The sequence below is a fragment of the Mauremys mutica genome, chromosome 6 (assembly GCF_020497125.1).
Source record: "Mauremys mutica isolate MM-2020 ecotype Southern chromosome 6, ASM2049712v1, whole genome shotgun sequence".
In the NCBI taxonomy this organism is placed as follows: domain Eukaryota; kingdom Metazoa; phylum Chordata; order Testudines; family Geoemydidae; genus Mauremys; species Mauremys mutica.
The window spans coordinates 12,484,347-12,508,021 of NC_059077.1; the positions used below are offsets into that span (position 1 = coordinate 12,484,347).

The window sequence follows — 23,675 nt, forward strand, 5'->3', positions numbered from 1 at the left end:
ATGAAAATTCTACAGCTCTTTGCTGTTTGGATTCTCACAGGGCTGGAGCTAGGAAACAGAAGCAGAGAACCCCAGGCTCAACCTGGGCTACCCCTAAAAGGGATTCAGTGTGGACAGATTACTATAACTCTGTCACCTTTTGGGACCATAAACTGTAACTCGATTGTGTATATATGTTGCCTGCTTTAATCTGTAAATAACTCTCATTCCTTTTTCCTGGTTCATCAATTCTTAGTTAGTTAGTTTTTACGATAGGATTGGCTACAAGTGTTGTCTTTGGTGTGAGAGCTGAAGTACAAATTGACCTGAGGTAAGTGTCTGGTCGGTTGGAACTGGCAACAACCTGAATATTTTGTGATCTTTGGTGTAAGTGACCATTTATCACTAAGTCCAGCTTGCCTAGGTGGCAAGATAGATTGGAATGTGGACACAAATCAGACGTCAAGAATAACATTAAAAAACCAGTCAGAGAACACTTCAACCTCCCTGGACACTCGATTGCAGACCTCAACGTTGCAATACTCCAACAAAAAACTTCAAAAACAGACTCCAACAAGAAAGTGCAGAATTTGAATTAATTTATTCTGCAGTAGATTAATAAAAGTGTCATGGGAGGTAATTGTCCCACTTGATTTGGCACTGATGAGGCCTCAACTGGAGTACTGTGTCCAATTCTGGATGTCACACTAGGAAAGATATGGACGAACTGTAGAAAGTTCAGAGGAGAGCAACAAAAATGATAAATGGTTTAGAGGAAAGGCTAAAAAACCTGGATATGTTTAGTCTTGAGAAAAAGAAGACTGAGGGGGGAACCTGATAACAGTCTTCAAATATGTTAAGGGCTGTTATAAAGGAGATGGTGATCAATTGTTCTCCATGTCCATGGAAGGTAGGATAAGAAGTAATGGGCTTAATCTGCAGCAGGGGTGATTTCTGTTAGATAGGGAAATTTTTCTAACTATCAGGGTAGTTAATCTCTGGAACAGGCTTCCACGGGAGGTTGTGAAATCCCCATCATTGGAGGTTTTTCTAAACAAGTTCGACAAACCCCTCTCAAGGATAGTCTAGGTTTATTTGGTCCTACCACAACGAGGGTGCTGAACCTGGTGACATCAAGGTCCCTTCTAGCCCTACATTGCTATGATTCTACGATCCCCAGTTTACGGGTGGGGAAACTGAGGCATGGGGAGGTGAAAGATATGCCTAATATCACCCAGCAGGCTAGTGCCAGAGCTAGGAATAGAACAGCCTTGCATATTTCACCTCATTTGGGCTCCTGTTAGTTCTGTTGTGGTAACTGGGCCCACAAACTTACCCTATTTGTAAGATCAACTGTAAAAATTGAGTGGCAAGATCATAAAAGTCACAATAAGTTATAATAACCTACGTTGAGGAGAAAGGCTGACAAAGCAAGACAGAGGCTCAATGAGTCCAAACAAAAAGGCCTAGTGATATAACTCAAGGACTGTGTTAAGCTCATACCTGGTAAACAAGAAAAGTGTGGACATGGAAAGCAGTAAACCAAAATTGGTACCTCAGAATTTAGGCTTAACTGGTGGACAAAATAAGAGGGTATAGCCTATTCCACCCATCGTTCCCTTTTGGGGTCCTCAAAAAAGAAACTCTGGGGAGGCCCCCCCATGTGTTCTTTTCTTTTTTCATGTTATTTATTCTCTTTCCTATCCAGGGGTGGCTCAAATTTTTTTGCCTCCCCAAGCACGGCAGTCAGGGAGTCTTCGGCGGCATTTCTGCAGGAGGTCCATTGGTCACACAGATTCGGCGGCGTTTCTGCGGGAGGTCCATTGGTCACGCGGATTAGACGGCGGTTCTGCGGGAGGTCCGCCAGTCCGCTGAATTGCCGCCGAAGCTGTGGGACCGGCGGACCTCCCGCAGAAACACCGCCGAAGGCTCCCTGACTGCCGCCCTCATGACGACCAGCAGGCCGCCCCCTCGGCTTGCCACCCCAGGCACACGCTTGCTGCGCTGGTGCCTGAAGCTGCCCCTGTTCCTATCCCTCACCTTCTCCTTTCTGTATAATAATTGTCTGGCTTTGCTGGCCAGGACTGTATAGCTTGAAGCACCGCTGCGGTAAGCCGGTGACCGGAAAGAGGCAGCTAAATGCAGTGCCCTAAACAGCCGGCTGCTGGTACAAGTTTGCCAGGTCTCAGAGTGGCTGACACAACTCTATGCTGTGCTTGTGTTTCTCCAGCAGTGAGGTTACAAGCGAGAGTCAACACCAGAGACAAACAGCATTGTCTGTCTTTGCTGTTCTTTTCTCTTCCCTCATTTGTGTGTTTGTCTTGCTGGCTTCTAGGAAACAGGATCAGACTTTAACAGCAACCACAGCTCCTGCCCATCTCAACTGACTTATTTTCCCAAAGAACAGTTACTACCCTCGTTAGTACCCTCTAAGAGACTGCCAGACAGGATATTTCCCTTCTAAAGACTCTCTACCGTTAAAGGGAAAGGGAACAAGGGATGCTGTTAAGCCTCACTCAATATATGACATTTCAAATGCTTTAACTGTTTTCCCTTCTTTTCTGTATCATTAATAAAAGGTTAACACGATTTTTAATGGTGCGCTTCAGAGACTTCCCAGTTGATATGCCGGACAAGCCCCCACTTGTAACGCCAACAGACCCTGGTTGTCATCAGTCGGTGGGATCTCTGGAGCTTAACATACAAGCCTCGACTGCAGGAGATGTGTCTCTAAGGGTAGGTCTACACTTACCGCGCGGGTCGACGCGTTGAGTTCGACTTCTCGGAGTTCGAACTATCGCGTCTAATCTAGATGCGATAGTTCGAACTCCCCGCGCGCTCCGGTCGACTCCGGAACTCCACCACTGCAAACGGCGGTGGCGGAGTCGACCTTGGAGCCGCGGACTTCGATCCCGTGGAGTCTGGACAGGTAAGTAGTTCGAACTAGGGTACTTCGAGTTCAGCTACGCTATTCCCGTAGCTGAACTTGCGTACCCTAGTTCGACCCCCGCCCTGAGTGTAGACCAGGCCTTAGCCAAGGCTGTAGCAGACTCATCAATCTCTAGTTGGCTTAGTTGCCACTAGAGGAGGACAGAGCGCCACCCCAAGCAGGTGTGGGTTACAATGGCACTGAGGCTGCGGTTTCTGTGTACCAAACCGAAAACCTTGTTTAAAACTGTTTCATGTAGGACAGTGACTTGGGTCATGTTAACACCTTTGACTCTTTGGGCCCATTTATTCCATCTAAATTAATACAGCATCTCATACCACACCGTTTCTCACTGAGTAGAGAGATAACCAAATGTCTCTTAACAGCTTTTGACAAATGGTGAGCTTATCTTACACTGCTTTTAGGAACAGATGTATTTTTATTCTCCATTGCCTATACAACTTGAGCATCACTGAATTTGACTCAGGTGAAACCTAACAATAAACTCCATGAAGGCTCTGAGATAGAAAATCTTACCTCTAAAAGACTCCTGTGCAAAAACACTTTACTACTCAGGGTGAATATTTAACAGTGTTTTGAGGATGCTAAAGATGTTCTTGTGATTGAAGCATATTTCATGTTTTACTGAGGCACACTTTATGTAAGAGCACTTAGCATGGGTGAAGAGTAATTTGTAGGCAAGCATAAGAGATGAGGCTCATAGTACAGATATGCTTTTAAAGAACAGATAACTTTACAACTGCTGTATGGGCTAGTGAGTTATTTTAATCTTATGGGGCAGAGAGGGGGAGAGAATCTGATACTACAGTAATGAGCTACATTAGATAGACATGAGTAACTATGTAACATTATTATGTGACCCTTGTCCTACCTACCCCAATTTTGTTTGCTTAAATAATTTTTTGTATCCTGTCTAAAATCCAGACTGTAAGCTCTTTGGGGAAGGGTGATTGTCTTCTATTTGGTCTCTAAAGCCCACAGCACATGTTTGTGATAGACAGATACAAGGAAGGGGCCTTTCCCCCCAACTATGAATAAAGAGGATGAACAGCAACAACTCTTATTGAAACAGGAGCTCAGTGCGTTCACCCACTTCCATGTGATGAATCTCAAGATACATTTAAGCAGGCTGATTTTAAAAAAGCAGGAAACAAAACTGGGCACTGGCTGCATAGAATACGTGGATAACCATCAAGCGTTGACTAAAGGGTTTCAAAAAAGACTTTCAGAGTTTGAAACGTAAACAAATCTTTAGTAAGGACATAGAGAATCCCTCATATTCTTTTCATAATGTGTTGTTTTATTATTGTCTGAAAGGACTGGAATTGGGTTGGTGTCTACATACTACAGTGATGGATCCTTCAGAATTGAGATATATAGTGAGTGCAAGTTCTAGGCAACTTAAGCCCTACAGTAGTATGACCTTAGCTGATAAGTTCCTTTAAAGGCTATCCACTATGGTCAGAAAGAAGGTATTCTCCAGTTGTGTCTATCTCAAGAATGGTGGATGAGATCCATTGTCCTATGGAAGAGTGGTGGAAGCACTTGGGATATTTAAAACAAGATCAGAAAACACACTAATACATACTATGTAGGGGACACTCCTGTTCTGGCAGAGGAATGGACTGAATTACATGGTGACTCTCTTCTCTCTGCTACTTCTATGACAATAGAGAGAAATGTGGTTTCTCAGTAATTAAGTTCTTTGAATCTCTTTGGATCAAGGTGATGGAGATGATCAAGTGTTGGAAACTGATGACTCTAGAAAGACTGTACAGAACTTCTTCTAACAAGATGGGTGGAAAGAAAGATAAGAAAAGAGTCACTGTGCTTTTATAGGGAAATAATGTCACTACTCAGAGTTTTTAGATACTTAAATGCAGGAACCTCAGAGAGTGGAAAACATTCAAACCTGATACTTCCACATTGGTGACTAACTCCCAAACCAGGAATGGATTTGGAAGAAATGCTTGCTTACTCTGTGCAGTCATTGTGGTTCTTTGAGATGTGTCTCCCTACGAATGCTCCACTCTAGGTGGGCTAGTGCCCCCGGCACCTTTGATCGGAGATATCTCATAGTAGTGGTGATCTGTTTGGCCCACGCATGCTAGTCCGCCTGGTGCCCCATGCTGTTGTTTTATAGCACTGCGTGGGCGAACTGCCCTCAGTTCCGTCTCAGCCATGAAGCTCCATAGCAGAGAACTCTCTGAAGCAGAGGGGAAGGAGGGTGGATAGTGGAGCACCTGTAAGGGGACACATCTCGAAGAACTGCACAGACTGAGTAACCATTTCTTCTTCTTCAAGTAGTGTCCATAGAGCTGCTCCACTCTAGGTGACTATTGAGCAATTCTCTCTTAGACGGTGTGGGGAGGGCTCAAAGTTGAGTCCAGTATGGAAATAAGTACAGCCGAGTCGAACACAGTATCAGAAGCAGAGTCGTCAGTTATTGCGTAGTATGTACAGACACCCAAGTAGCGGCTGTACATATTTCAGCATTGGTCACGTTTTTGGGAAACGTCATGAGAAGGTGATAAGTAACAGTCAGCATGGATTTGTCAAGAACAAATCATGTCAAACCAACCTACTGGCTTTCTTTGACAGGGTAACAAGCCTTGTGGATTGGGGAAAGCAGTAGATGTGATATATCTTGGCTTTAGTAAGGCTTCTGATACTGTCTCGAATGACCTTCTCGTAAACAAACTAGCGAAATACAACTAGATGGAACTACGATAAGGTGGGTGCATAACTGGCTGGAAAACCATTCCTAGAGAGTAGTTATCAGTGGTTCAAAGTTAAACTGGAAAGGCATATCCAGTGAGATCCTACAGGGATCAGTTCTGGGTCTGGTTCTGGTCAATAGCTTAATCAATTATTTAGATAATGGCATAAAGAGTATGCTTATAAAGTTTGCAGACGATACCAAGCTGAGAAGGGTTGCAAGTGCTTTGGAGGATAGGATTAAAATTCAAAATGATCTGGGCTAATTGGAGAAATGGTTGGAAGTAAATAGGATAAAATTCAATAAGGACAAATGCAAAGTACTCCACTTAGGAAGGATATCAGTTGCACACATACAAAATGGGAAATGACTGCCTAAAAAAGAGTACTGCAGACAGGGATTTGGGGGTCATAGTGGATCACAAGCTAAATATGAGTCAACAGTATAACACTGTTGCAAAAAAGCAAACATAATTCTGCAGCAGAAGTGTTGTAAGCAAGACCATGAGAAGTAATTCTTCCGCTCTACTCCACGCTGATTAGGCCTCAACTAGAATATTGTGTCCTGTTCTGGGTGCCACATTTCAGGAAAGAAGTGGACAAATGAGAAAAGCAACAAATGATTAAAGGTCTAGAAAAGTCTGGAGAAGAGAAGACTGTGTGGGGGAAGGTGTGGAGGGGAGGGGGATGGACGGATGGAAATGATAACAGTTTTCAAGTACATAAAAGGTTGTTACAAGGAGGAGGGCGAAAAATTGTTCTCCTTAACCTCTGAGGATAGGACAAGAAGTAATGGGCTTAAATTGCAGCAAGGGAGGTTTAGGTTGGACATTAGGAAAAAATTCCCAACTGTCAGAGTGGTTAAGCACTGGAATAAATTGCCTAGGAGGTTGTGGAATCTCCATCATTGGAGACTTTTAAGAGCAGGTTAGACAAACACCTGTCAGGGATGGTCTATAATTCTTAGTCCTGTCTTGAGTTCAGGGAACTGGATTAGAAAACCTCTTGAGGTCCCTTCCAGTCCTACGATTCTGTGATTATTAAGAAGTTTTAAAAGTGGACACCATGAGTAGTTCAAATTCCTTGGCAGTCTCCAGTGAGAGATGGATTGATAGTAAAATGACCAGCTGTTTGTTAGCAGTGTGAAAGGAGAATGTTTAACAACCGCTGACAATAATAAAAAAAAGTAAATGAGCATGATTTCCAAAGAGATGACCAATAATAATGGTATAAATAAATGCATTTTTATTGAAAATCTCTAGGCCTCTAAGCATCTGATAACCCCCACAAAACACAAGGCCAGGAATTTCAAACCAGTGGCATGGCCACTGAATGGAAAATACAGACCTGAACTTGCATAAAATGTCCAGCAATTGCCCCGGCTGCCAGTGGCAATAAATGCTCCACTCAGCCAACAAACTGTCATGGTTCATTATTAAAAGCTAGTGATAGGATGTGTTCCTTACATGACTAATACAAGAGCAATGAAGATGGCATGTGTTCTGATTCAAAGCACAATTCTCTTTCTGACAAGGGGTCGGGGGGAGGGGGGGCAAGTAAATTTATATTGAACAAAACCTGGGTCGATAGTTTATAGGGCCCAAAACTACAGCTCCTAAATCTGGCAAAAATCATATTACATACAGTGTTAAACGTACATTGGGGGAATAAGAAGAAAGGAGAATTTGAGATTGCAGTGTATGAATATATACATAAACATTGGCTATTTTCTCAGATGTGCTTTGCGTCTGATGGATATGTTATAATTTTGGTAGCATGATTTATCATCAGGGGAGATAAAAGTTCTGTTAAGGAAAAAATTCTCTTTGTAATATTTTTAATTGCTAACCTCTTTGAAACCAGATTTGCAAGTCCATGTTGATCAGCCTCTGCTCTCAAACATAGCACAAAAAAATCACATGGAGCCTGCACTTTCTGCACAGCCAAAACACTATTATGTGCCTTTGTAGTGCCTTTGTAGTGTCTAAGTGCTCGGTCAATCTGAGATAGAGAACTGGCCTTTAGTAGAGTTTGGGTGAACACAGAATTAGGCCCACGGAAGTTGAACCTGGCATGTTATGCTGCCCAGATTTTGAGCTTCTACATTTGCAGGTGCAAACTGTCTACACAAATAACTGTGGGCAAATTGTATGTCTACAATTTATTGTGTCTGAAATCTTGAGTATTGATCCATTCTGGTCCAATTAAGTCAATAGGAGTGTTTCTACTGACTTCAATGAGAACTGGTTTAGACTGTTACTTATCTACATCCCTAATTTGAAGCCACAGAAGCCACACAACTAAGTGACCTATGTTGTTGGTGCAAATAATTGTGGATACAAAGTTATGCTTGCATTGATATGTGCAAGCAGAAATGGAGGCCAAGTTAAGTGAAAATTCATATTTCCTATGTTTTTACTGTGCCATTTCAGAACAAGTTTATATTTGGAGGCTAACGGCAAACAACCCTTCAGTTTGAGATTCCGATCCAAAAGGATTATTTACATTAATTCCATGTGGGTCACAACCTTCCCCATTCCTATATATTGTCCGTAAGGAGAGAGAAAATAAGAGGACTCTGCATTTGATTCATTTACATGGACTGTTATAATGAAAACCAAGTGTGAATGCAAGATCTTCCTTTTGAGATGAGAAACTCAATTGTTAGCCATGATACAAGACGTAGCCACAATGAACCATGATAATACCTTCTTGGACCGTTTGGAACATGCTACTTGACATCTGCATACGTTCCCTAATGAATATAGCTGCACAGAGCGCTGTGCTCTCTATTTCATTTAAGGTTTCAACAGTAAAAGGCAGAGCACTGCAAACTCTACATATAAGATAGTGATTTTAATAAAGATAGACACATATCCTTCTGGTAAATATTTTTATCTTCTAAAGCTCAGTGCATTACACCAAGCTACATTACTCTGTTGCTTGTGAGTGTCAGACTGATGGAGTTAAATTGCTGGAATGTGGTAGTGTCATGTTACTAAAGTTTTCCATTAACCGAGTCATGTTGCTAGGATGGCAGAGGCCGGATCTCTGGCACTTTGAAGAATATAAAGGTGGCTATAGAGGTTATTCTTGGTATGACAGTAGCACTCATAAGCCCCCACTGAGAGAGGGGCCCCATTGTGCTAGGTGCTGTACAATTTATAGTAAGAAAGAGTCCTTTCCCTGAGGAGAGCCTGACTAACCAGACAAAGAATGGCAAGGGAAACTGTGGCCCAAAGAGGTGAAGTGACTTGCTGCAGTTCACGCACTGGGTCAGTGGCTAAGCTGGGATTAGAACTCCTGAGTCCATGCCAAATCCACTAGACCAGGCTGCCTCTCCTAGCTTGAGACCATTACCCATCCCACCTTTCACCAAGCCACTCACGTCAGTCTAGTTACCTTTGTTGTCGTGCCAGACGCGCACCTTACACAGGTCTCCCAGGCTCAGCATGTCGGGAAAATTAAAAACATCCATCTGGTTCCTTTCAAATTTGTTAGACTTGTTAGACTCCTTCAGAGCAAGAGTCCCGCTGTCTCCGTTTTCCCCAAACATAATCAAGGACACGTTGGCGTCGGTACCAGCTCCTGGAAGGAGATGGCAAAACACAACACAGTAACTGCTACAATGTCTCTGAAGCCAACCAAAAAGGGTACAGAGACGGCAGGCTAAAAGTGACTGGGATTCTTGCTCTGATGTGCAACACTCTTTGGGCAGAGCTGATGGTTAGAGCTGATTCTTGCATGATTCTGCTGGACCAGCAAAGAGAGGCTTCACAGCAGGCAGGTAACAAGCGAATACTTTTAACTTGTCCCCACAAATTTAGTGTGAGTGGAAAGTCCTTATACACAAGTTGTCATAATAATTATGATAATATACCCACCTCTTACATAGCACATTTCATCCACAGATCTCAAAGCACTCTACAAAGGAGAGCACTGTCATTATCCCTATTTTATGGATGGGGAAACTGAGGCACAGGAAAGTGAAATGAAGTGACTTGCCCAAGGTCACCCACCAGCCCAGTGGCAGAACTGGAAACAGAACATAAGTCTTCCGAGTCCCAGTCCAGTGCTCCATCCTAACATTTCTGGCAACTGTGCCAGAGTAATACAGTAAGAACACGGCTGTGCCAGTCAATGTTCACTGCCTGCCATTCAGCAGCGCAGTTCTAATTCACGGGGTAGCCTGGGATCTCCCAAATAGCATGGTGTAATAACAGGGGCATTGGGAGCCATTCAAGCACCACCACAGGCCAGAGGACACACAGTTGCATAGGAGGCCCAGCACAGATGCTCTTAAAGGCAGGGCAGGGAAGCCTACAGTAAGAGATTTGTATCATCTTTGCTTAAAGAGTAAGATGCCCAAAGACGTGGAAAAACTAGTGGTCAAGGAGCTAGTACCTGTCGGAATGCTCTGTGTTGGGCTTGTGAGCTGGCATGGACACCTTCCCCCTCACTGCCACAGGCCTCTCTTGGCCTGCCAGGGCCCATTCCCACTTTGCCATTTCCCTCTCCTGGCAAGTAGTGGCCCCAAACTGATCCTCAAAGTGCTCCCACAAGGGAGAGAGGCTAGTCCTGCTCTACAGGCTGGCCCTCCGGCTACCGCCCATCTTGCTGCTACCTTCCTCCCTTTGTCAAGCATGGGCTAAGCAAACAGCACAGGGAGTGTTCCACAGTCACGGTCAAACCACTGCTATCTTGATGTGTCTCCCAGAATTCTAGCTCATCTGCGTTCCCCATTCTTCAGCGCAATGCCCTCCGCACATCTCATTCCAGTGCCCTCAATCTCTCCCCCAGCTGCACCACCGTCCTTACCTTCCTCCTATCTGCCTCTAGCCGCCTCCTCCTCTACTGTATCACATGGTGTCTATGCACATGTGTGCTTATCGAACATAAAAACAGTGGGTGAGATTTTCAGAAGCATTCAGCATTGGTCTAATTCTTCTCTCACTTCCTTCAGCGGGAGAATTAGGCCAACACTGAGTGCTTTTGAAAATCTTACCTATTATGTGTCTCTCCTACATCCCATCCCACCACCTAACAATCTAGAAAGGAAGCATTTCTAAGAAGGCCTCTGTACCAATCTGGTACCCAGTATGGAATTTCACATGGACATGGGTGAAATTATGAGCATTTTGCCTGGCACCTTCTATAATTCCATAACAAAGCTCTGGTTCACAGAAGCAAATTTGCTTTTCTGAGGCCGGACTTTTATTGCTGCATCAAACCTGAGAGGCCTTCTAATTCTGGCAACTGAAAAAGGGACGATTAAACCCAAACCTGGCTCACAAAGAAACTCAGCCTTAGCCACCTTTTGCTAGAAGCCCCAATTTTTCAGACTTTGGAGGCCTCAAGCCAATTCTTGTACAAGCATATTGCAAACCCATCAGCTGTACAATGATTTCTGTACAGCTCTGCTCAAGTGCCAAGGGGAAAATGTGAGGGACCTGGGAAGCTTGTGACAAAATAAGTTTCACTGCAGGACAATACTTTATAACACATTCTTCTAAATTTGTATTAACCACATACATCTTTACACAAAGAAAAACAGAACCAATGCAAAAAAGTGACTCACTTGCATGCAGAGGACAGTCAAATAAATGTCTCACACCCACATGACATTTTGCTTGTGTTAAATCGGGACTAATTTTCAGCAGTTCCCTGAGAAAAATTTAAGGAAGGAAGGAAAGCACCAGGGATTCATGCAGTTCAGTCGGCAGTACCTTTCATGGCCCTAAAGCTTGCTGAGGTGATGAACAAAGCAGAATAGTCTACTTTCTTATAAGAGGCAGGTTCCCAATTAATGCAAGGTCTCAAAAAAGCACAGAACTGACTGGCTTTTAGCAAAACCTTCTTGGCAGGAAGCAGCTTATGAAGGCCGCATGCCGTGACAGTAATCTCACAAGCAATTAGTACGAGATGGGAAAGAAAAGAACAGAAATTGCTGAATCAATGGATATTTCACCTAGCTGACTTTTTGGGGTTCCTTGAAACAGACACACACACTTAGGAGCTGCAGCAAGTTTGACATGTAATTGACAAACAAAACAAAGAGGTCATGTAAGCGTGATGAGGTAGCTGTCATGTTCCTGGTGGCAGAAGCCAGAGTGGGTTCTTTACTCTTCGAGGAGCTGTACTGGTTTACCAGAATTGGGCCTGATCCAAAGTCCACTAAAGTCAGTGGGAGTTTTCCCTTGAACTGAGCTGGGCTTTGGATCAGACACTTAGAAACGGACTGCACCCATCACCTCATATTAGGTGAACTGTAAACTGTAGCTGAGCTTACAACAACAATAATGGATCATATAATAGTAGGGATATTAATATTTACCTGCCTCTTAGGCCAGCTGTATTAATTAATGAGTTTTGGAGATAGTGCAACATTATTATTAGTTCAGGATCTTTATTTTTGCAGTGCCACATATTTGATGGCTACAAATAAAATATAGAAACAGGACTTAAATCAAGATCACTAAGGAGAGAGGATGGTTTTGAGCATCAAGAGATCTGGCTTCTATTTCCAGCTATGTCTCTGTCATACCTTGAATTAAATAGTTTAAACCTGAGTCACTAAAAAGGAATAGCTTTCACCATGTTTCTTTCCTTCCTTCGCTGCTGATTCCCTTCCGTAAACTCCCTTTCCAATGTTCTAAAGTAAAAAATGCCTACACTCACTGCATAGTACTGCACCACTGAATCAGACGGACCCACCATTACCTTGGGCAAGTCTCTTAAAGACAAATGTTCAAAAATGTCTTTAAATTTTGAGTACCTTCATATCTGGGGACTCAAATATACCCCTCACTAAACTTCGTCTGAAGTTGTGAATACTCTGCACCTCTGATAGTCCAGCTGAAGTTGTCTCAAATTTCCATCCAATCTACTGGGAGACCAGCTCTTTCAAAAACCAAGCCACTTATCGAGGTGTCCAAAGCAGGACTTAGGGTACATTTAACCCAAAATAGACATGCCAGGATTTTCAAAAAAGGAAGTCTCAAGATAGGGCCCTGACATCATAAAATCACCCACATCTTCTTAAAGGGTCACTTATCTTGGGCTGAGCTAGCACCCAGAGAGTGTATTACTGTATCAGGATTCTAAGGATCTTAGAACAGGCCTTTGTAAATCTATTATTCCTGCATTCATGCACTGTATTGGTTTCCTATCTGCTTTAGGGAGCAATTCATGGTGTTGGTTTTAAGGAATATAACCTGGGACCTCGCTGCTTTAGAGACCTTCTCTCTTCTTATCTACCTTCATGCTGACAGCTAACATCTGAAGCACTTCTGACAGCCCCTAGATCTGAAGACTGGAAGACTGGAATCAGGTCATTTGCAGTAGAGGACCCTCACTTGCGGGAGGGCTGCTAGAATCATCCCCATTTCTCCACCACAGTCCCAGTTTGCTGACCTTCAGAGCACAGTAGAAGGCCCATCTATTACTCAAGCATTTTCTTGAGCCTGAGTAACACTGGGGTATTTTAAAGTGTTGGGAAAGGGTGAGCACTAAGGTGGCTGGCAAGTGCTACTGCCTAATATAGGGAGCAGAGTTTGTGTTATTGTGCAAATTACTCAAATGCACCCAGAGGCTGTGGAGATGGATGCAGAAAATAACTCTATAATGAGAAATAAATGGGCCTGATTCTGCTTTTCTTTACACCAGTGGAGTTCAGTGGAGTTACTACTGGTTTAAATCAGTGTGACAGTGGCAGATGCATCATGCTCAATATATCGAACAAGCAATTTATCACCTGGAGAGAAGGGCTTTACCTGAAGACAAGTGATACGCACAAAACACATAAGGCAAACTAGTTCACAACTTGAACCCTTCCCAGATATGTTGGCTAAAGCACAGCATCATGCAGCCAAGTGTATAATTTGATCCAAACTCATCCTCATTGTCATCTGTTCTCTCCCACCAGCTGCCGTGGATCATAATGAAAGAAAATGTTTCATCATTCATACCCATCACCCTTCATTCAACATGAAGAGGAGGTAAGTCTGCTGCTGCTGTCCCCTCCCATTCGGCTCTCATTTCTATGCCCCTTGCCTTTGTAAGCCAGGGCTGAATTGCAGAAAAAGTTCACACTATGATCATACCGTTGACCCCGGATGGAAAGTCAGGCACACAAACACAGCCTCACACTCTCTCTTGTTTTTAGTACTCCACAACATGTTTGTAATGTTTTGCAGCCCTGTTGGTCCCAGGATATTAGAGAGACGAGGTGGATGAGGTAATATCTTTTACTGAACCAACTTCTGTTGGACAGAGACACATTTTTCAAGATACCCAGAGATCCTCTTCATAAAGGATATACCTCGCCCACCTTGTCTCTCTACATGTTTTAAAGGCATGCAGTGTGCAGTGAGGCAGCAAAATGGTGCAATGTCCCTTGTCAGGGGCGATCTTTATATTCTAAGCACAAATCCCTCACATGGTGTAAACTCAATGCTAAAAAGGGGGACATAAACGAGAGCTGAAGACTGAGCAATGTTGGAAGATCCAGAGACGGGATAAGCCAGTCAGAAAGCGTGAGTATGTGGTAAAGTGTATCTTGCACTGATTTGGTGTAAAATGAGGGTAAGATTCACAGAGGAGTTGGAGAGAGGGTCCCGTGGAAATAGGCAGTGATCCCAGCAAACGGCATTGCAAGGCCATTTTATTGAGATATTTGAAGTTCTGCAACTTTCTTCTGTCATTAACTGAACTTTTCCAAAGTTCCACAGTCTGGGTCTTACCCTTGGGCTGGCTTTTCATGCTCTTTAAATACTGTGCACTTTCATAGAATCCGAGAATTGTAGGGCTGGAAGGGACCTCAAGAGGTCCTCTAGTCCAGCCCCCCGCACTGAGGCAGAACTAGGTATACCTAGACCATCCCTCCAAGGGTCTCAAAGCATGTTACAAAGGAGAGTGAATACTGTCAGCCCCATTTCACAGAGAAATACACCACGGCACCACGCAGTTAAGGGAATTACCCAAATCACACAGGAAACCTGTAGCAGGCCAAGGAATTGAACCCAGATCCCTGAGCCTTAACCACAAGAACAACCTTCTTCTGTACACAACAGCAGGACCTGATCAAGAAAGGACCAGTGACAGTAGCAATATGTCTAGCACAGGGGTCTCAAACTCAAATGACCACGAGGGTCACATGAGGACTAGTACATTGGCCCAAGGGCCGCATGACTGACACCTCCCCACAATCGCCCTTGGCCCCGCCCCCACTCCACCCCTTCCATGAAGCCCCACCCCTGCCCCGTCTCTTCCCACCCCTTCCCTGCCCCCATTCCAACCCCTTCCCCGAAATCCCCACCCCAACTCCATCCCCTCCCTGCCCCCAGGGGGTGCAGGAGGGATGAGGGGTGCAGCAGGGGGTCAGGGCAGGGAGTTGGGGTGCAGGAGGGGTACAGCAGGGGGGCAGGGCAGGGGATCAGGGTGCAGGAGGGGTGCAGCAGGGGGCTCAGGGCAGTGGGTTGGGGTTATATTTGCTCTGTAGCAGATTTCCTGTTCTCCACTGAATAATGTCGAGCTTCTGTAATAAAGACACTCTTACCCTCCAGGAATTTCAAGGTTCCAGGACTGTAGGACTAAATTCTGCCCTCAGAAATAGCATAAATTCCACTGAAATATGAGATTGTATCTGTAGCTAAAATTTGAGCCTAGTGCCAGAAAACCAGAAATAGCCAAAATGACCCTACCTCCAATATCACTGGTTTTAACCTGAACAGTGTATGTGGTATTCTCCATCATCTGCTCTTCATTTATCACTGCAGGCATCTCGCACACAAGAGCTCCCTTAGCATTTCTGAGCTTGGACAGCCATTCGCTGTATGTAAACGTGGTCACTTCTTGATTCGACAGGTTCTTCATGACGATCTGGGGAAACAAAGGAATTTCAGCCACGGTTAAAATAAGGGCAGAGATAAGGCTTAGAAGTAGCACTGTGCAGTTGAGAGTGGATAGAATATTTGCTATAATTCTGGCCACAAACCAGCACAGAGTCCAACACACGTGTATTCAGGTCACCAGCTCTTTCTGAGCAACGTTTACTGGTATCATGATGGTTCCAGTGGGATGGGAGAAGTACTGTGTGCTGTTCTTGAGTAACCCCTTGTGGCTAATCCTCTCCACAATGCTGGACCTTCGTATGATGGAAAGGCAATGGAAGAATTGGAGAGGTATTCCAGAGCACACCAACAAAAATCTATGGCTTACTTTGGAGGGGGCAAGGCAAATAGCAGTTTATATGACTAATTGGCAGAAGTAGAAAGTACACAGAAGTGATGCAGCACATCAGGAAGTGCTGTGCGGCTGCACGAGCCCCCGCAAGAGGCTATGTGGGGATGGGTCCCGGAGCTGTGAGTCAGAGGAGATTGGCATGGTGCTGCCTGATCGGCATATGGCAGTGTTGCCAAACTAGAGAGATTTAAAAAAAAAAAATCAAATGTCAATTGAAAAAGAAACTCATGCAATAATTTATCTTCAATGTAAAACGCAACCAAACCCTGTTCCCAGGACTCGTGATCCTGTGCCCCACACGTGCATTCTGGCACCATTGTGAGTCGCATCATATTCTGACAAAAGCTTACAGGAAAATACCTGGTGCAGGAGCAGCCAGGCTTGGATTCACAAAGGGACTCCGGCATTGTGATGCAAAGCATTGCAGTGCCTAACTTTTGGGCACCTAGAAAAATCACAGCACAACGCTGCAATCCCTGAAGCCTGAGTTAGGTGTCTAGGATCCCCTATACAATGACTGGGGAGAGGTAAGCACTTTAGACTGCAATCCACAAAAGCCAGCATGGAAATAGGCACCTAAATCCATACTGGAAGGAGTCACCGATCGCTAGAGTATAGCTGCTAAAGTCATTCCTTGTGAGCATGATTTAGGCGCCTGCCTCCCTCCACACAAGATGTGCAGAGAAGGAGGTGGTAGTGTCACCCACCTAATGATTTTTTGCACAATGGTTAGAAGACTCACCTGGGATGAACCTGCAGTTCAATGCGACCCTCTGCCTGAGGGGGAGAATGGATTTGAACAGGAGCCTCCCACCTCACAGGAGCATGCTCTACCCACCCTGTGGGCTAGTCTGATGTGGGGGGGCTCCCTCAATTTCTCCTCTTGAAGCTTCCATTCATTTCAATGGCAGTTAGGAGGATAAGTACCTTTAAGTACCTCGGTGCCCATGGGTTGAGCCCAATGTTATTTTCGTTGCATTTGGATCAGAAGGGTTAGGATCCTAGCATTGAGGTGGGGCTCTTTTGGTTTGTTCTCTGTTCTTTTTGTTGAGAGCATTGGCTGCTGGCTTGTTAATGCCAGTGGGGCAGTGAACTGTGTTGCAACTATTTTTCAGCGCAGCTCCCTAAGGCTCTGATGTGAACATTTAAATGTCTGTACATATCAATATACTAATAAATGATAGTCGACCCTATTAGGGTTTTGACAGGAACTTCAGTATCTCTAGAAGAGGGTGGCCTTCTCCTTTAATGTTCAGGAGGCCTGGGGCTAGCCAGTCAGCCCCGCCCCTGGCCCCATGCCCTAGTTAGCTGCCTAACTGTGATCAGGAGCCAGCGTGAAGCTCCTGGGACTCAGGAAAGTCATTTTGTGGGAGGAGCCACAAGGCTGGCAGTAAGCAGCCAAGCTGGGCTCTAGAATCAGAGTTGGAAGGGAGACCATCTAGTTCACCCCCCTACTCAAAGCAGGACCAAACCCCAGATTTTTACCCCAGTTCCCCAAATGGCCCCTTCAAGGATTGAATTCACAACCCTGGGTTTAGCAGGCCAATGCTCAAACCACTGAGCTATCCTATCCCTCCCCTCCCCTCCCCATAAAAGGGCTCTGAAAGGACTCCAGGGAAGTAGCCTAGAAGCCTGGGCTCTACCCAGAGCAGGGAATATGGAAAGGTAACCCAGAGGGGCTGAGCTTGTGAGAGGGGAAGCAGCTTGAGAGACAATAATAGAATCATAGAAGATTAGGGTTGGAAGAGACCTCAGGAGGTCATCTAGTCCAACCCTCTGCTCAAAGCAGGACCAATCCCAAACTAAATCATCCCAGCCAGTGCTTTGTCAAACTGGGCTTTAAAAACATCTAAGGAAGGAGATTCCACCACCTCCCTAGTGAATGGAATGGTAACCCATTCCAGTGCTTCACCACCCTCCTAGTGAAATAGTGTTTCCTAATAGCCAACCTAGACCTCCCCCACTGCAGCTTGAGACCATTACTCCTTGTTCTTTCATCTGGTACCACTGGGAACAGCCAAGCTCCATCCTCTTTGGAACCCCCCTTCAGGCAGTTGAAGGCTGCTATCAAATCTCCCCTCACTCTTCTCTTCTGCAGACTAAACAATCTCAGTTCCCTCAGCCTCTCCTCATAAATCATGTGCCCCAGCCCCCTAATCATTTTTGTTGCCCTCCGCTGGACTCTCTCCAATTTGTCCACATCCCCTTTGTAGTAGGGGGACCAAAACTGGACACAATACTCCAGATGTGGCCTCACCAGTGCCAAATAGAGGGGAATAATCACTTCCCTCGATCTGATGGCAATGCTCCTTTTAATGAAGCCCAATGTGCTGTTAGCCTTCTTGGCAACAAGGGCACACTGCTGACTCATATCCAGCTTCTTGTCCACTGTAATACCCAGGTACTTTTCTGCAGAACTGCCACTTAGCCAGTCGGTCCCCAGCCTGTAGCGGTGCATGGGATTCTTCTGTCCTAAGTGCAGGACTCTCCACTTGTCCTTGTTGAACCTCATCTGATTTCTTTTGGCCCAATCCTCGAATTTGTCTAGGTCACTCTGGACCCTATCCATACCCTCCAGCGTATCTACCTCTCCCCCCAGCTTAGTGTCATCTGCAAACTTGTTGAGGATGCAATCGATCCCATCATCCAGCTCATTAATAAAGATGTTGAACAAAACCGGCCTCAGGACCAACCCCTGGGGCACTCTGCTTGATACCGGTTGCCACCCAGACATCAAGCCATTGATCACTATCTGTTGAACCCAACAATCTAGCCAGCTTTCTATCCACTTTATAATCCATTCATCCAGCCCATACTTCTTTAACTTGCTGGCAAGAATACAGTAGGACACCGCATCAAAAGCTTTACTAAAGTTAAGGTATATCACATCCACTGCTTTCCCCATATTCACAGAGCCAGTTATCTCATGATAGAAGGCAATCAGGTTGGTCAGGCATGACTTCACCTTGGTGAATCCATGTTGACTGTTCCTGATCACCTTCCTCTCCTCCAAGTGCTTCAAAATGGATTCCTTGAGGAACGCTCTATCCCAGAGCAGAGAGATTTAAAGGGAGCTCAGAAGGCAGAGTCTGAGGGGAGCAAAAGAACTGCTGCCAACTTCAGCCTGTGTGGGGAAGGCTGAGAGGACCCACCTCAGAGGAGAAAATAAAGCAGGGAGTGCCTGCAATTCCACTATTGGCCAGCAGGGGGTGCTATAGGGCAGTCACAACCCGACAATCCTTCACTTTAAAAAAAAAAAAAAGGTGTTTCAGGAATAGTGTGTTTAAATACAGCCCCAGTAGTCTGCTGTGTAGTTAAGTGAATACCATCAGTGGCAGGAGCCTTAATCTGCACCCAAGCAATTTTGCAATTTTATTTTGCTCTGAGTACTGTAATGGAGAGGTTTGGTACATCAGTCATTTCAATTTACTTCTACCCACATCTCCCAGAAGAGTGCAGCCTGAACAGCTTCCCCCGGGGGGGCCTGCAGACTCCCCAATGTACACAAACCAATGCTGGGGTAATTGCCTTTGTGCTCATACTTTAAAGTGCCCAGCACACATGTGTTGAAGAATCCATAACGAGGTTCTGATTCTGTGATTGTTCCCATCAGGACATTGAAAAAGGAAAGAGAATAACCTCCATTCGTTGCAAAGGGAGAACATTTGCGGGCTCTGCTTTGAATGAACTGTCTCAAACGCTCATGGAAGTTTTATAATATAAAGGAAAACTCTAACCGAACAATGTCAGCTCAGATGGTTGCATTCAGGATGGTTTGTCAGGTATTGGGTGCAATGCAAGGAGTGCTTTATTAAGGCAGCTTCATAGCAGACTGGGCATGGATTGTACAACCCCCAATGAATAAAATATTCAGATTTTAAAGGCCTGACAGTTTCCCATTCTTCCACTCAGCAAATCCTCATCTCCTCTCATTACTTCCCAACCCTCTACCTTACCTCCCAGAGCCACTGGGATGCTTTACCTTTGCTAGCAGGATCCTTGGAGGGGACTCATCAGTAGGGGATACGTACAACCATTGAGGCACTAGGTGGAGCTGCCATGTGGCCCAGAACCCCGACAACAGCAGGAGAGTTGTAAAAAGTGGCCTCTACTTTTGAGTGCTTTGAATATTGGGTCTCCTGGCTTCAGCCACCCAGGGCCTGATCTCCTGAAGTGCTGAGCACCCACAATTCCCGTCAGTGCCCAACATTCTGAAAAATCAGGCCGTAAGTGTCTCAAGGTAGACAACCCAAAACTGTATCACCCCAAATCAGTGACAAGTTTTGAATTTTTCCCTAAGCTCTTCAGAGCTTTCAACCCCTTAGTGTATGGTCCCAGTGCTGCAAACTGTTGTGTGTGCACACAGGGATCTGTTTGCAGAACTGGGGACTAAGTTTGTAAAATGCATTGTTAATGTCTAGGGATATATAAATAACAATGAACAATGATGGCTACTGCTCAGCATGCTATGCATCAAGATCTTGATCCCATTCCTATTTGAAGCAGCAAAGAATCCTGTGGCACCTTATAGACTAACAGACGTTTTGCAGCATGAGCTTTCGTGGGTGAATACCCACTTCTTCAGATGCAAGACTCTTGCATCTGAAGAAGTGGGTATTCACCCACGAAAGCTCATGCTGCAAAACGTCTGTTAGTCTATAAGGTGCCACAGGATTCTTTGCTGCTTCTACAGAACCAGACTAACACGGCTACCCCTCTGATACTTGATTCCTATTTGAAGTCATCATTTAAAATCCATTTTTAAATATTTTAAGTCAACTGTTTGCATTTTTAATGCAGTTTGGATCTTAAGTATCAGGTTATTTACCCCACTGAGATTCTGAATGGGGTTGCAATGTATCTCAAATAGAAAAAAAGAATTATGAAGAAAAATATCTTTTCTGCTGGTAAATTGAGGGGTTTAGCTATGTACATCTTTGATGCATTTTAATTGGTGTTTATACACTTCTATTTCTAGTAAACTAAAAGCAGCATAAATTATGATCAGCGAACTGTTTACAAAAAGACCAAAGAGAATTAAAAAGAACGTTTATTGTTATTTCAACAGAACAAGAAAACTGAGAATGTCCTATGGCTAAATAGAGCAACAAATGGTTAATTATGGGGTTGATAGCTTAATCTAGCTTCTCATTTCACCATGCTAGTTAGCACTAACTGTGAACCATCTGTCTGAGATTTTAGCAATATCCCCACATGTATTTCATGATGTGGTTTTAATATGCATTGCTGAGAGAAATGGTTCAGATCAGTTTTTATGTCACACCAAGCTACATACATTTTCCAATTCGGAATACAAATCAGGGCACACAATGGCTCCCTCCTCCCATTTTTTGGATCACTCCTGTCCTGGTTCACTTGTTAAGAATGTCATGTTGTACTTTTACCTCAGGAAAAAAGAATCAATAAAGAATGTTCCAAAAATTGCACTATAGCTAACAGAGAAGTTCAGCTTTCTCAGCTTCTTTCCTCTCTCCTGTATTTGTGTACTAAAAGGAGACGAGGGCAACATTTTCAAAAGTGCCCATATGGCTTAGGACCCTAAACCCCATTTTCAAAAGAATTTGGTGCATTAATTGTTTATCTGTCTCCGTGGGTATGACTACACAGGGATAAAATACCTGTGGCATGACTCAGCTGACTCGGGCTCACAGGGCTCGGGCTGCGGAACTAAAAATCGCTGTGTAGACATTCGGGCTTGGGAGGGAGCCCGAATTCTGGAACCCTGCACCCTTGCAGGGTCCCACAGCTCAGGCTCCAGCCCCAGTCCGAATGTCTACACAGTGATTTTTCAGCCCTGGAGCCCGAACTCCATGAGCCCTATAGGGTGACCAGATGTCCCCATTTTATAGGGACAGTCCCGATTTTGGGGTCTTTTTCTTATATAGGCTGCTATTACCCTCCACCCTCTGTCCTGATTTTTCACACTTGCTGTCTGGTCACCTAAGCCCGAGTCAGCTGGCCAGGGCCAGCAGCGGGTTTTTTAATGCCTGTGTAAGACATACCCTGTGAGGGCTGTGTGGCCGGGGGTTACCAGGTGAACAGGTCAGCCCAGAGGTCTATTTGTTGCATCTCCATGAGGACTATGTGGCTGGAATTCTTTGATCAGATCTGGTGTTTGAAGTCCCTGATGGGGTAAAGTTAAGCAACAAGTCTTAGTATATAAGTCAGTTGCCAAGTGAACATTTAAGGAGGCGAACAAGGGCAGTAACCAGGGGAGTTTTGAAGGGAACTGGAATAGAAAGTGTGGTTCCTTCTGTTTTAGGTGTGGTTCTATGCCAGGTATGGACATGAATGACGAGAGAACAACTGCTGTGTTTTGCTTTGGATGTGCTATGTTTTCCTTTCTGCTGGAAGACAGTAAAGATTTGTGGTGCATGAAATGCAAGCTTGTGGCCATACTGGAGGACGAGATACATAGTTTGGAAGCACAAGTATCAACACTGTGTAGTGTCTGAGAAAACAAAGTCTTTTTGAACAACCAGATTCAGAAATTATTGCCACAGATTCCACATGGGGAAGGTTTGCCATTGGAGAGAATATAAACCAAAGAAGGAGACAGGCAATTTAAAACCAAGAGGGCGTAAAGAGAAACAGGTGGCATTCAGTGCAGCTAGTGAGTCAGCTCAGTGAGCCAACTATCAATAAACTTATCTCTAGAAGAATGGAACAGAATGCTACAGGAGACATACTCAATGGACGTTCTTGTGATATGGTCTGAAGCAATCAGCTACCAAGAGAGATTCTTCAACTGTCCTAAGAAGACAAGCAATCATCATTGGTGACTCCATATTAAGAAGAGTGGACAGAGAATTCAGCAAGGGACTTCTTAGTTGGAGCAGCCACTGTTAAATTAACAATCCAAGGGGAAGAGGGTAAGGACGTGAATGTTGTACAAACTCAGCCTGTAATGAACAAATTGAATCAATGTGACAAAGAGTGTAACGAGAAGGAAAATTTCAATTGCTTACATACCCATGCTAGGAGTCTGGGCAACAAACAATTAGAATTGGAAATGGTCACTGAGAAGAAATATATCATCACTGGTATTACTGAAACCTTGTGGGACACATTATTAGAATGTTAAAATCATTACACTGTTACAACCTGTTTAGGAAGGATAGAGTGGATGAAAGAGATGGCACTGAACATTAAAGATACCATTAACTTTTTTGGAAAAGCAGCAAAAAGTCCTGTGGCACCTTATAGACTAACAGACATATTGGAGCATGAGCTTTCATGGGTGAATACATCCGACGAAGTGGGTATTCAAACATCCGACGAAGTGGGTATTCACCCACGAAAGCTCATGCTCCAATACGTCTGTTAGTCTATAAGGGGCCACAGGACTCTTTGCTGCTTTTACAGATCCAGACTAACATGGCTACCTCTCTGATAATTAAACTTTTTTATAGTTATTGATATCTACAGAACCACTGGGTCTTGAATGCAAAATCAATGCTCTAACTAACAATCCTAGGAGAGGATACTGGTGGGGATCTGTTACAGACCACCAAATCAAACCAGAGAACAGTATGCATTACTCCTTAAGCACTTCTCTGTAATGTGTGCGGAAATAAAAATTATGTTTTCACATCCTCAATTTGAAAATATGTTGGAGGTCTCATGCAGCCAGAAGTAAAACATCTTACTGTTTCTAAAATTATAGCTGATAATTTTCTAACACAAAATGCAGCCAACATAAGATGACTCTATTTTGGACCTTGCTAATGTGGGTAAAGATGAATTAATCACCCCAGTGGGTGGC

General features: G+C 44.3%; 1 protein-coding gene and 1 long non-coding RNA gene across 7 annotated transcripts in view; one reads left to right on the plus strand and one right to left on the minus strand.

Moving 5' to 3' along the window:
- The window catches only part of LOXHD1 (lipoxygenase homology PLAT domains 1), a 281,541-nt gene that overhangs the window by 21,074 nt on the left and 236,792 nt on the right, over nt 1-23,675 (minus strand). For all 4 annotated transcript variants that reach the window (XM_045021840.1, XM_045021841.1, XM_045021842.1 and 1 more), the window contains 2 exons: nt 15,349-15,526; nt 9,050-9,235 (listed from right to left, as the gene is read on the minus strand). In XM_045021840.1, coding sequence (XP_044877775.1) covers nt 9,050-9,235; nt 15,349-15,526 — 364 coding nt within the window. The remainder of the gene's footprint in view (nt 1-9,049; nt 9,236-15,348; nt 15,527-23,675) is intronic.
- LOC123373077 lies at nt 37-22,755 on the plus strand. Of its 3 annotated transcripts, XR_006580553.1 has the most exons (5): nt 37-310; nt 2,559-2,715; nt 13,572-13,644; nt 19,503-19,671; nt 22,173-22,755. It is a non-coding gene; the product is annotated as an uncharacterized LOC123373077 (long non-coding RNA). The 3 variants fall into 3 exon arrangements; XR_006580552.1 differs by lacking the exon at nt 22,173-22,755 and having other exon boundaries at nt 19,503-19,804; XR_006580551.1 differs by lacking the exons at nt 13,572-13,644; nt 19,503-19,671; nt 22,173-22,755 and adding an exon at nt 8,080-8,511.